Consider the following 13,784-nt stretch of genomic DNA (forward strand, 5'->3'; position numbering starts at 1 on the left):
CCTGAAAGTTTCTGGTAAAACAGTATGATTATGTAAACTGGAGAACAAGTAATAGAATTTGATTATCTCACTGCTGCAACTGTCTTCCCTTCCATGTGGAGGGTACTAAACGGGCTTGTATTGTATTGTTTGTTTTAACTTCTCTTGTTTTTTATGCATTTGTGTGTCGTTACTAACCTCCCTCCCCCTTAATGCTTACACCTTTTAAAAGCCTAACCAGGGACGAAGGCTGCAAATTAGCCCATGGCTACAAGCCTTATGTACTTGGACATCGGCCACCTGTTTGGTTGCAATGTTTAATTGTTCTGTCCCTGTCAAAGAAATAAATAAAAAAATAAAATAAAAAAAACCCCACTTTAAACATGTTACTGACACCTAAAGGACGCGTCTGATTCAATAATTGTTACATAGCCAAAAATTGCAAACCTCTGCGATTTGGAATTTGTGTTTTTAAAATTGCGATTATATTGCATGTAGGGCTGGGTATCATCTAGGATGAGCCGATTCGAAACGATTCTCGACACATAGCTCACGATACAATACGATTCTCGATATAGTGCAGCTTGATTTGACTCCAATATCAATATTTATTACATTCAAATGAATGCTCAAATCAACAATCCAGCCAAATATTATATTTATGTTCCATTTATTGAACACTGATATATTAACAGGAAAATACATTTGATTCGATGCATTTAATGTGTCACAGAAACCAAAAATGTGCCCAAACATCAGATTTTAGGGACAACTGAGAGCAATTCCTTTTGTTGCGGTCTCTTTAAATGCAAAGGAGGCACTCCACTCCCCACCAGGTTGCTCAGCTTTCCACTCCCCCCTCCCAAATTGACGGATAGCTTCGGCATCCGTCAGTTTGGACAACAAAAGAAAAAAAGAGGGAAAACAAATGTGGATTCGCAAAATTGGTCAGCCGAAATTCCTTGAGCTTGTGTAGCAAATACTGTCATGTAATTGTTTAAGAAAAAAACTGAGGAGCTTGAAAATTTGAACCCAAACAGAATATTAAGACATCTATATTGTACCTGGATTCACTTAATTCTAATTTCTGCTCCACTAGACACTCCAAATACACAACAAAATGTATTTAGGGCAACAACAAAAAAAGTAGATTTTGCATGTCGCCTTTATGAGACACCTCCAATTCATAGATGGCCCACCTCACAACATCCTGGACTGAAATAATCTATTACTATCAAGTTGATATAAGATACCTTAGTACACCTTTAGATGAATCCTTACCTCCATGGGTCAGAGCTGGTTTAGAAGTAGGAGACCCAAACACACTTTTGGCAACACACTGATACATGACTGTCACTATCTCATGAGGAATTTGTCATATAACTTTAACTAAGCAATAGCTGTGAAATAATTATCACACATGTGATGTGTTTTTTTTTTTTTTTTTTTTGTCATTACAGTGCTAGTACTTGACCTTTTTGGTCTGTAGTGTAATTGAAACATATATATTTTTTCTGGATCTATGCAAAATTCCCAAAATGTATTTATTATGACCCTGACAAATTCTAGGCCATCCTATTTACTCACAAAAGAGATAACTGATGATAAAACACGCAGCCCCACATCTGATGCTGGATCAAGATTGTCTCAGGTTAATGGGGTGGATTTAGTAGAGAAAAGAAAAAACAATAGTTTGTGTCAGAGGTTCTAAGCATGTCTTCAGAGCTTTACTAAAGTAAATATGTCCGTGGAACTATACAAACAATTTAACTGATTTTTTTCTGAACTGGTATCCAAAATGTTATTCCAAAAAATCATTTGATCCACAGGGAACCTGAGTAGTTTTAATGAAAAGTTATATTTTACAGTTGACACTTCTGTAATGGCCTTGTAACTCCTCCGAGTATTCTTGTTAACCTTCAGCTCCCTTTGCAAGACAATTTGAATAAAGTTTGAATTTTTCCAGGATGGTGTTTGAAAAGCTTGCATTGATTTGGATAAATCCATTTTCACATGGTATTTACTCATAGTAAAAAAGAATATGAACCCCCTTTAAGTCCTAGAGTTTTCTTTCTCCAACGCTTTGAGTGTACATTCAGTTTTTAACCACAGCAGCTATAAACAACTTTTTGACTAAAGATGCAGGTTATGAGACACAGTCCATAACCGATTCTAATAAAACAAGTTTCAGCGTTCTGGATCTTTCTGTTGAAGTCTGTAATAAGTCTGAATGAGGCGATTCCAGTCCTGCATAAATTAGCAGCCCCTCATAAACTGTATAATTTCTGCATAACTGATTTATAGACGGAAAGAATATGTTTGAAAATGACTGAAAAGTTTATTTATCCTTGTAATACAATTCAACTGGTAAAATACATCATATCAAATAATTAGACACAGAGTGATATTTTAAAGTCATTATGTCTCATAGTTTTTCTGCTTATCCTAGAAAAACATGACATTCAAGAGTAAATTATTACATGAGACCAATAAAAACACATTTTTAATACAGAAATGTGGACATACTTTTTATTGATATCTGTTTTAAATAAAATAATTTCCAAAAGTTACTTTAAATTTAAAAAACAGCCTCATCAGAACCCATGTTTTAATTTATATGCTGTTGTTTTAAGACATTTTGAATATTACATTTTAGAATAAAAGACTTCCACAACTTTTCGTAAAGATCTTTAAAAGGTTTTAAGATGGCCAACTCACAACATGAATAAAAATAAAACCTCACTTAAGTAAATAATCTACAAAACCTGTTTTATTTATTTGTTTATGCAAATTTGGAAACATTATTTTCATAAGGACTGTCTAACCAAGGATATATTTTACTGTTTCACCATTGTCGTTAAACCTTTATTTAACCAGGCAAGTCACCATTGAGATTAATCGTCTTTTTTTTCAAGGGAGATTTGGCAATAAATAAACAGAACAAATATAAAACAGTTACAAAACATTACATGTAAAACATCTTATATAAATCCCTCATACCAAGCATGCATATGGTGACAGTGGAGAGGAAAACCTCCCTTTCATAGGTAGAAACCTCCACCAGGACCAGGCCAATGGTGAAACGCTAAAGGCTCCCACATGGACATGAGTCCACGCATGTCCGCGGAATAGAGGTGGACTCATGTGACACCGAGCTTAATAAACTGAGCTGCTACAAGTAGGCAGTCGCAAGGCATCACAGCTGCTTTCTGTGCTGCACTGACATGTGCACTGGGGGTGCTTTAAAGTAAATGCAAATACTTGGTCCTACCAGCGATTTTCATCCTGCTTTACATAAACAGGAAGATTGATCATTTAAGACGAGAGTGTCACAGAGCATTAACCACACATTACATAGTGTAAACTTTGTATACTGTTTGTACAGCTAAAGTAACAAAAGATTCATTAAGAAGTTAAATTTCAGCAGCCAGTGTTATTCTTGAATACAGGCCTCAGAAAATATAAGGTAAGATTCTTTCTAAATCTTAAAATGTATCTTGATAATTTTTATCATCATACACTTTTTACTTGTTTTTGGAACAAAGTTGATGTTTAGGCTTAGAGGTGGTGAAAACTCTGACTTTTACATAGAGAAACACATAATTTAAACTTTCACCATGACTATTGAAACAGCCTTCATTAGCTTTAGTTAAAATAATTATTTATTTTACAGTTGATGTGGAAAAGTTTCTAACGTTTTATCTAGATTCATGTCAAATAATACTATTTACAGTGAATCTTATTCTACTGGTTCTCAGTCAGGTTTTTTGAAATGATTCATTACTGATTTGTGACCTTTAGACAACCTTTAGACTGAAACTAAACTGCTTCTTCCAAGTAGACCTAGAAGAGACTTCTACAAGTCAGTGATTGGTTTTTGATGGCTCTCCTCTCTGACAACATGGAAAAGGGTTTTAGAAAATAGGAAGAATCTATTTAAAGTAGTAAACTCCCTTGTTTGCAGTCTTCTGACTCTGGGCTCGATGCTGACTCAGACGAATAGCAGGAGAGTGATGGACTGACACACAAAGGACAATCAGATATGTTTTTTGGCCTGAGCAGCCTGCAAATTGAGTTGTATTATTTTTTTTTATCTTTGTTCCATGTCGTTCCAGAAAGCTTTTTACTTTGTACCACCTACTGTAGAGACCATAACCCAGCATTACCATCAAGATTACTTTTGAACAGTAACAATCCGTTCCAGAAATCCTTCTAAGGAACCCAGTGAGAAATTCAGAAACCAGTGAAAGGAGGTTCAATGCCAGCCAATCTGACACTGACCTTCCCTGCTCAACAACAGCTGTTTTTAGGGACATTCTCTGTCCACAGTATCAGAATTGTTGGAATTACACCTGGTGAGGTTCAGTTATGAGAGAGCGGTCCTAATTTTGGACCAAATTAATGAGCCTTTCTTATCAGTTTTAATTCTTTAGATCACCCCCTTCCCAACTGGGTGGTAGCACCCCCAATCTTCAAAAAAAAAAAAAAAAGAAAAGAATCAGACAAAAAAAAGCAGCAGCTTTTTTATAGCCATGTTAAAGGTGGCATGTTTAATAATGCTCAAATGACCAGAACACACATAACAAAAACAAAAAAAAGAAAGGAAATTGCAGTTACAATAACACAACCATCATAAGATGGTTGTGTTATTGTAACTTGTTGTGTAATTGTTTAATAACGGCTGTAATTTCCCTCTGGGATCCTTAGCAATTCTCTCCTCTGTTGCCTCTGATTCCTCTCTCTCTCTCTCTATCGGTTCCTCTCGTCCTTCGTCACTAACTTTGATTTTAGATCTCTCACCTGCATGACAGTTTCTCTGATTTCAGCCTATTGAGCATATTTGTGAGAATGAATGAAGTAGAGGCCACAGGCTACGTGCGAATATACAGCACAATGCATAGAAGAAGATAACTTCCTCTGTTTCATCTTAAAATGAAGCATAGAAGAAGATTTCTAAATAAATACATTTTCGTGTGAATGCATTTTTTGTATTTATTAAATTTACAGTTTTTGATTTTAATTTTTTTCAAAAGGAAATGTTTATTTACACTTTTTTCTGGTGTGGGGAAAAAACACTGTGAGACCGCCATTACATTTTTTATCTTGCGCACCCCCTAGCGGCAGCTCACTTTGGGAATCCCTGCTTTAGATGCGTAGTTTCAATGAAACCAATAAATATGCTGGTGAAGATTCTCAGTCATCCAGGTCATGGTCATTCCAAAAAAGACGGAATTAATCCTATTACTGTATTGTAATTACTTACAATACAGCTATAGGATTAATTCCGGCCAATCATCACCTTAACTGTCACCCTCATATGGGTGATCAAAACATTGTTCCTTTAAGCCAAGCCAATAACAACCCTAACGACTCCTCGTTACAGAGGAGTGGACCAGTTTCGGACAAATCTGCTGTCTTAATGGTTTTAACATCCGCCCATTACTAAGGGGTGGACCTGCTTCGGTTGAATTTGCATGTTATCTAAGCCATTACAAGGCCTTTGTTTGGGCAGTGGTATAAAGCTTGGTACTCATCATTACTCCAGACTTTTTGAATTGAGAAAGCTTCCTGGAGAGGAAGCGAAACGTCTTCAACAACCGAAAACCAGTCCAGTTGCTTTGTTTTTTACTTTTTTTGGAAGAAACCATTGAATAATATTATTCTGATAATGTTTAGTGTAAAATATATGCATTTTTAAATCTTTTTTTTTTTTGAAGCCTTGCATTTAGAGATCAAGGGTTTAGAAGAATTACCATTAAGATTGATTTTGTAAATTGATGTTTTATTTAAAAAAGAAAAAGTAAACTTTATTACATTAAAATGGCTTAATCACTACATTTATTGGTCATCTGTTTATTAATTTTGTTTAATTAGTTTATTATTAGCTTTCCTTCAAAACATGTGACCAGAAAAACAATTACTTCAAAACAATTTCTAATTTCGTCTGTCCTTTCATCCAATTTTTTAAAATCTTTATTTAGTTTTCATACGCAGTCAGCGGATTACAATAAAAATTGTATTTTGTTAATGTATTTAAATTAATAAAAAATTAAGACAATAAATAGTGAAAAATCTACATTTGTAAATTGATACATTCCTAAATAAAAAGGAACCCTGAAGTGAAACCACAAACAACTCATTACATCTGCATTTATATCTCTCCACCTCTTTTATAAACCACTGGTAAGAAATTATGTAAAGTTTTTCCATATATAAAAGTTAATCTCAGTTATTTTCTTCTCCCATTAACTTCATAACAGCCATGGAAGATTTCATGAAGCTAACGATATTCACAGGTTAGTGTTTCTTCATGTCTTAATTGTGAAATGTAGTTTTCTCTGAAGCACATTTTTCTAATAGAACCAATCCCACCAAAATGTCAGCTAATGTTTATCTGTACACTTCTAACTTTTCTTCCACAGGACTATGTTCTCTTTTTCTCTGCGTGCATCAGCACAAGTACGTCTTATTTCACACTCCAAAAACCTGGAGCGAGGCCCAGAGCTACTGCAGAGAAACATGCATTGACCTGGCCACCATGGAAGACATGGTTGAGATGGATAGGGTTCTGAAAACTGTTGCAGATAACTACAGTGATGCGGTGTGGATTGGGCTGCGAAAAGGAAGCAAAAAAATGTGGCACTGGTCTCTGACAGGCAAAGATTTCTACAAGGATGGAGAAAGAGATAACCTAAAATGGGCCTCATTAGGTGATTATAACTGTACTGATTACAATAATGGAAAACTTTATACAATCGCCTGTACTAACACAAGATTTCCAGTCTGCTTTGACAGTAAGTAATACTTTTGAATTTTGGTCCTAATAACATGTAACTATTGTGTATTTATGTTTTTAATTATGACTTTGGAAATGCTAATTAAAAATCGTAATTAATAATTTGCTCTAACCGTTGGACAGCAAATCTCTTTTATATAAAATAAGAACAAACACGACTGCTGTCTCGCAAGCACTACCCAGTCAGTTGTGGTTGGAATGGCTTTGCTGGATGAAGTTGCAATAGAATATAACCCAACAACTTTTTAACCAATTGTTTGGCAGCATTTTGGGTTTCCTGTAGGAATGAGAAATGGCGACAGAGTGACAGACAAGACATGGACAATATGTAAGCACTGCAAGAAAATACCACGATAGACTGGCGACCAGTCCAGGGTGTACCCCGCCTCTCGCCTATTGACAGCTGGAGATAGGCACCAGCATCCCTTGCGACCCCACAAGGGATAGGCATGTTAGAAAATGGATGGATGGATGCAGGATAATATTACCTTAAACAGCTGCTAACACTAGCACAATGTAAAGACACGTTCAGAACCATCACAGCACTGTGCTTAATCAGCACCACCTGTGAAGTTACTACCGAAAGGACAGACAATGGTGAAAAAAGCATTTGGACCTCCGCTTCTACACTCATATGCAAGAGCTGCAACAATAATAAGAGTCATTGCCATTTTTATTGCAACTTACAGTATATAAGGCTGTTTTCTGTTGTGGAAGACTGGGGATTTAGGAGACTTCTTCAGATGTTAGAATCGCGTACAGCAATCCGTTGCGTGTGCATTTTGCTTGCACATTGATTCTTTTTCTACGACGAGTCCAAGGCCAAAGTTGTTAAGACCCTGAAGGAGGCAGAGAGCTTCACTATAAAGATTGATGGCTGGACATTCCGGGGTATATTAAGGTATTTCACAATTACAATGCACACTATCAACAGCAACTGGGAAATGGTGAACATTGTACTGCAGACTCGTCCAATTTCATATTGGTTAGAGCATTGTGCTTGTATCCCGGAGGTTCTGGGTTCAATTCCCACAGACTGCCACCCTGGCTCCCTGAGAAAGACCCTTAACCCTGAATTGCTCCCGGACACCGTACAGTGGCAGCCCACTGCTCCCCAAGGGGATGGGTTAAATGCAGAGAACAAATTTCATTGGAATCTACGTTGTAATGACAATAAAGATGATTATTATTATTGAACAGCAGTTGACAAATCAAGTTAAGTCAAGTTTATTTGTAGCACATTTCAACAGCAAGGCAGTTCATAGTGCTTTACATCATGAAAACATAAAAAAATTCATAAACACATTGAAATGATCACTGATTTTGAGTAACAAAGGTTAAATTTTATCAGGTTAAAACATCTAATATGCCCATAATAACAGTGTTCCTGTTGCCGAAAGCAACTCTAACTATGGGACTTGCTCTATTTTTGGACCATGAAAATAGAAAAGCACAGAGAAACTGTTGTAGTTGTATTTTCTAATAAAGAGAAGGCTTACGATATGGTGGAGAAAGAAGGGCTTCTGATTAAAATATCCATCATGGGTATTAAAGATAGGATGTTAAAATGTTTTTTTTCAGTAGGGAAACATAAACATATCAAAATAAAGGAGAACTATTCAAGAAAAAATTATATTGAAAATGGAACACCCCAGGGAAGCATAATAAGGCCCTTGCTTAATGATGATTTTAGAGACAGAAGATGGATTTTGTAGTTCACTTTTTGCAGATGACGGAGCACAGTTTACTGAGTGTATATAGCTTCTGTATATATATCCATTTTTTAATATTGTATTTTTATTTTTTGTCTGCACCATCAACACCAAGTCAAATTTCTTGTAAGTGCAAATCTACTTGGCAATTAAACTTGATTCTGATTCTGATTCTGAATTTGGCTGGGAGGTAGAAATGTTGAGTGTGTCATGAAAGAAAAAGTAATTTTCCTCAAATGGAAAAAAAAATAATTGCAAACTTAAGGTTAAATTATAAAATGAAGAACTAGGATGTTAAACATTTGAAATTTCCAGCTTTATGGTTTGATGAAAGAATTGCATGAAGTTTTCACATCCAGAAAGTTTGAGAAACGTGTAAAACAGGTTTAAATATGAGATGTTTAGTTAGGCAAACATCTAACTAAACATTTAGTTGGGGAGCAGATAGGACTGCTTTGAAAGTTGCATATGTTTATGCCCCTGAAAATAGGGAGGAATAATGACAATGAAAAGAGATGTTTCCTCAGCGAGAACTTTTACTCTAATAGGATGTGGGCGTCATGACGTAATTCCTTTGCGTGGCCGCCATGTTGATTACTCCTTTGAGCAGCCTTTTGAGCATGTTCATTTGCAATAGCATATGCTTCTTCCATCCCTCGTTTCCATTTCTCCACGTACTCTCGCTGGTTGCTGAAACTTGAGTCTGCATACAAACCAAAAAGCATATCAACTGGAAGCCTTGGCAATCTACCGAACAGAGGGTAAAATGGTGAATAACCTGTCACTTCACAACGGGTGCAGTTATAGGCATACACCAGTTTGTTCAGAGACTCCTTCCAGTTTGATTTCTGTGTCTCAGTCAGTGTCTTAAGCATCTGCAACAATGTCCTGTTCATTCGCTCCACTTTACCATTTCCCATGGGGTGATAGGATGTTGTCCTGGACACGGCCAAGTTTTTTTTAATATAATTTTCAAACTCTCCTCCTTGATCGTGGTGGATACGGGAGGGGAACCCTAACCTCAGGGTAAAGTCATTGAAGATGAGATTGGCAGCAGCTTTTCCTGACTTTGATGTGGTGGCATAAGGTTGTGCAAAGCGTGTGAAATGATCAACGATTACGAGAATGTACTCATATCCACCCTCGCATCTGTCAAGATGGAGAAAATCAATACAGATCAGATCAAAGGGCTGTGTTGTCACAATATTGGTTAGGGGAGCTCTTGTTTTGTGGCATGGCTTTTTTTTTTTTGCTTGAGACAAGTACAGGCTTTAGTCACATAGTGTTCAATGTCAGAATGCATATACGGCCAAAAGAAGCAATCACGTACCAGAGAAACTGTGTGGTCTACACCTTGATGTCCCATGTTATTGTGCAGTTCTTCAAGCACTGTTCTTTTGTATTGCTCTGGTAGAACCAACTGCTTGCGAGAACTTGTGGCCCGGTATAAAATACCGTCACTTTCTATTGTTAGTTTGTCCCATTCTCTAAAAAGGCATCTTGTCTTTGGGCTGAGTGCTTTCAGTTCCTGCAGTGACAGTTTTGAATCCGACTGTTTACAATCAAGCACGGGATGGATGACAGGGTCAGACATTTGTGCCTTTCTTAACTGATCCTTTGGTATGGGGTTGATTGATGCAAGGTCTTTATCATCTTCAACTGAGACTGACATAGATACAGCTGAAAGTGACAAATTTACATGAGGCTCTTTCTGTACCTCAACCCCCTGAACCATGGCGGTGATAGTATCAGGTGGCAGCTCCTTACAACATTCGCTCATCATTGACTCTACATCCAGCGGCATCCTGGACAAGGCATCTGCATCACCGTTCGCTCTCCCTGATCTGTACTTTATTGTAAAGTGAAAATCAGCGAGCTCTGCAACACATCTGGAGGTGGTCGCCTTCAGTTTTGCTGTAGACAAGATGTAGCTTAGTGGGTTGTTGTCGCTGTACACAGTAAAGGTTGGTGTGTAATACAAGTAGTTGCGAAACTTCTCTGTGATTGCCCTTTTCAGTGCTAGAAATCCTAGTTTACCTGCGTGGTAGTGGTAATTCTTCTCCGCTGCTGTTAAGGTGCGAGAGCCATAAGCAATGACTTGTTGTTGATACAATACTGCTCCCAAGCCTTGATGTGATGCATCAGTGTGTACAACGAATGGTCGACTAAAATCAGGGAAGCCTAACACTGGTGGGTGAAGCAAACAGTCAATTAGTTCCAAAAAAAGTAAAAAACAAAGCAACTGGACTTTTCGTCTTCAACTACGTTTTCCGTAGTTGAAGACGTTTCGCTTCCTCTCCCGGAAGCTTTCTCAATTCAAAAAGTCTGGAGTAATGATGAGTAACAAGCTTTATACCATTACCAAACAAAGGCCTGTAATGGCTTAGATAACATGCAAATTCAATCGAAACAGGACCACCCCTTAGTAATGGGCGGTCGTTAAAGCCATTAAGTCAGCAGAATGGACCGAAACTGGACCACTCCTCTGTAACGAGGAGTCGTTAGAGTTGTTATTGGCTTGGGATATGCAATTAGATCCACTCAATTGTAGTGCAACGCTTCAGATACCAATAGCTCCTCCCTGGATTCTTGCAGATCCTACAGTGTATTTTATGTGGGTAGACAAGAAATAGAAGGTAATCTTTATAAACAAATACAGGCATATATCAACAGTTACCATGGTGATATTCACATATATACAGATGCATCAAAAAGTTTAGGTGACATATTGGGAATTGCATTCTGTAACCTCAGTCGATCGAGGCAGATGACCGTTCATACTGAGCCCGGTTCTGCCGGAGGTTTTCCTTCCCGTTAATGGGGAGTTTTTCTTCCCACTGTCGCTTCATGCTTGCTCGGTATGAGGGATTGCAGCAAAGCCATGTACAATGCAGACGACTCTCCCTGTGGCTCTACGGTTCCCCAGGAGTGAATGCTGCTTGTCGGGACTTTGATGCAATCAACTGGTTTCCTTATATAGGACATTTTTGACCAATCTGTATAATCTGACCCAATCTGTATAATATGATTGAACTTGATTTTGTAAAGTGCCTTGAGATAACATGTTTCATGATTTGGCGCTATATAAATAAAATTGAACTGAATTGAATTTTATGTTCCAGAATTCAATATTAGAGTGAACAAAAGAATAAATTATGAACTGTCAGTTTATACCAGAGAATTGCTGGCAATACAGATTGCTTTACAATGGATAGAGGAAGTAAGACCAATCAGAGCACTTATTGGTTCACACTCAAGTTCGTCATTAATTAGCATAGAAAATAGTTTTTCAGATAGGTTAGATATTGTAGTAGAAATAAAAAAAGAATTGTATCAAATTAATATGATGGATATTGTGGTTGCATTTTTATGGGTACCTGCACATTGGGGAGTTGATACACTACTTATCAATGTGTCAACCCTCCGAACACCAAGGTTGTCGGGCCTCAGCCTACTCTACATACATAGAACAGGAATCAAACACGGAGAAGCAGTATTTAGTTTTTATGCTTCACTTATATGGAACAATCTCCCAGAGGACTATAACAATGCTGAAATCATGAGTTCCTTTAAATCAAGGCTAAAAACCTATTTGTGTTAGAATTGCCTTTAAATGTTGATCTTGAAGTTTGTAGTCCAGCTTATTTTATATGTCTGACCTACTATTCCAATGCATCGTGCTTGGCTCTGCAATGTTTTTCATGTCTCTGTGATGCTTCCGTTCCTCTGTTTGTGTTTTTTATGTACAGCACGTGCTTTATAAATAAACTTGCCTTGCCTTGAATGGAAGGACAGACAGGCAGACAGATATTTTCTGCGGCATTTGCACTTGTTTTTCACATGCAAACTAACACATATGCAAAGCAGTTCATGTCATATCTGTGTGGATGATTAAATATTCAAAGATGAACAAAAACCCTGACATCACTGCCCACCTGGTGAATACTATTGTTTTTGTTGTAAGAATCATGAAATAATGTACAATTTCCCCTTTCAGGAACAAAACAAGGAGAAGCTCAGTACATCCTTGGTCAAGAGCCAATGACTTGGACCGCTGCTCGAGATTTCTGCAGAAAAAGCTACACGGACCTCGTCAGTCTGAGGAATGATGCAGAATACCAGACAGTCCAGGATCTTGCCAATGGAAATAAAGTATATGTTGGTCTCTTCAGAGATCCCTGGGAATGGTCAGACCTGACTAACTCCTCGCTAAGGTACTGGAGAGAATCCCAAGAAGTAAATCCCAGATATGATGAAAATTGTGTTGCTTTGTTGAAGACTGATTCTGGTAAATGGGGAGACAGGAAATGCACAGAAGTGCATCCTTTCCTTTGCAAATGCAGTAAGTAAAAATAATTAACCAATGCAAATTTATAGCTATGGATAAACATGCAAAATGAAGAAAGATTTTAAATTGCTGTTATTTTGCGTGTTAGGAGAAACCAAACTGCAGGTCATAAAACTGAGGATCAGACAGCAGGACTCACTTTTGGATCTAAATGACCCTGCTGTGCAAAACAGCATCTTGGAACAAGTGAGTCTTTCAGATGTTTTTAAGTTAAGTGTAGGTATTGTTTCAATCAGCATAAAATATATGTATACATTGGTTAATGTAAATTGGTGCTTTCTCTATCCCAGATGAAACAAAAGCTGAGTGGAAATGTAAATGGTGTCATTGGTCTTCAGTGGAAAAAACACTCTGATGGAAGAGTTTTCATTGTGGATGCTGAGGAACACAATCCATAAGAAGACCACAGGGGAATTGCTCAGAATCTGTCTTGATGATGTAAAATCCCACTAAGATGTGTGGTAAAAAAAAAAAAAAACATAACTGTTTTAGATGTAGCTTTGTTTTTCAATTGGAATACCATGTTTAGGATGTAATGTGACGAATATCTTCAATAACTCTGTGTGCAGTGTGCTTATTAAATTTTACAAAGCAAATTTTTAGCAGGAATCCCCGCATACAGTCTGTCAGTATGTCCTGAGAACCTTACCTTTCACTGGATTTAGAGCTTCATGTGTACATATAGATATAATTAAATATTTGCATCCTTGAGCAGGGCTCTCAACTCTCAAGCATTAACCGTGTGACACGCATTTCACTGACTTCACACGCAACACATGACATTTCTCACGCATAAAAATTACAAAGCCCATATGGGCTGCGGATGATCCGATCACAGCTCTGTCCATCCAGAGCTCAGTTTAAACCCTGCCTCTACGGAGCTGTTTCAGTTACTTTCACAACTTGTGGCAATTAGAGTTATAAATAATTTTGGTCTTAACCAGTGGTG

At 37.3% G+C, this 13,784-nt stretch overlaps 1 protein-coding gene across 1 annotated transcript; it reads left to right on the forward strand.

Moving 5' to 3' along the window:
- Nucleotides 1–6,727: 6,727 nt before the first annotated feature.
- LOC118562671 (C-type lectin BML-2-like) lies at nt 6,728–13,372 on the forward strand. Its single transcript, XM_036135361.1, has 4 exons — nt 6,728–6,773; nt 12,485–12,829; nt 12,924–13,021; nt 13,126–13,372. Exons 2-4 carry the CDS (start codon nt 12,529–12,531, stop codon nt 13,231–13,233), a joined length of 507 nt encoding a protein of 168 aa, XP_035991254.1. The 5' UTR covers nt 6,728–6,773; nt 12,485–12,528; the 3' UTR covers nt 13,234–13,372.
- Nucleotides 13,373–13,784: the final 412 nt, after the last annotated feature.

This window comes from Fundulus heteroclitus, chromosome 3 (assembly GCF_011125445.2).
Source record: "Fundulus heteroclitus isolate FHET01 chromosome 3, MU-UCD_Fhet_4.1, whole genome shotgun sequence".
NCBI classification, from domain to species: domain Eukaryota; kingdom Metazoa; phylum Chordata; class Actinopteri; order Cyprinodontiformes; family Fundulidae; genus Fundulus; species Fundulus heteroclitus.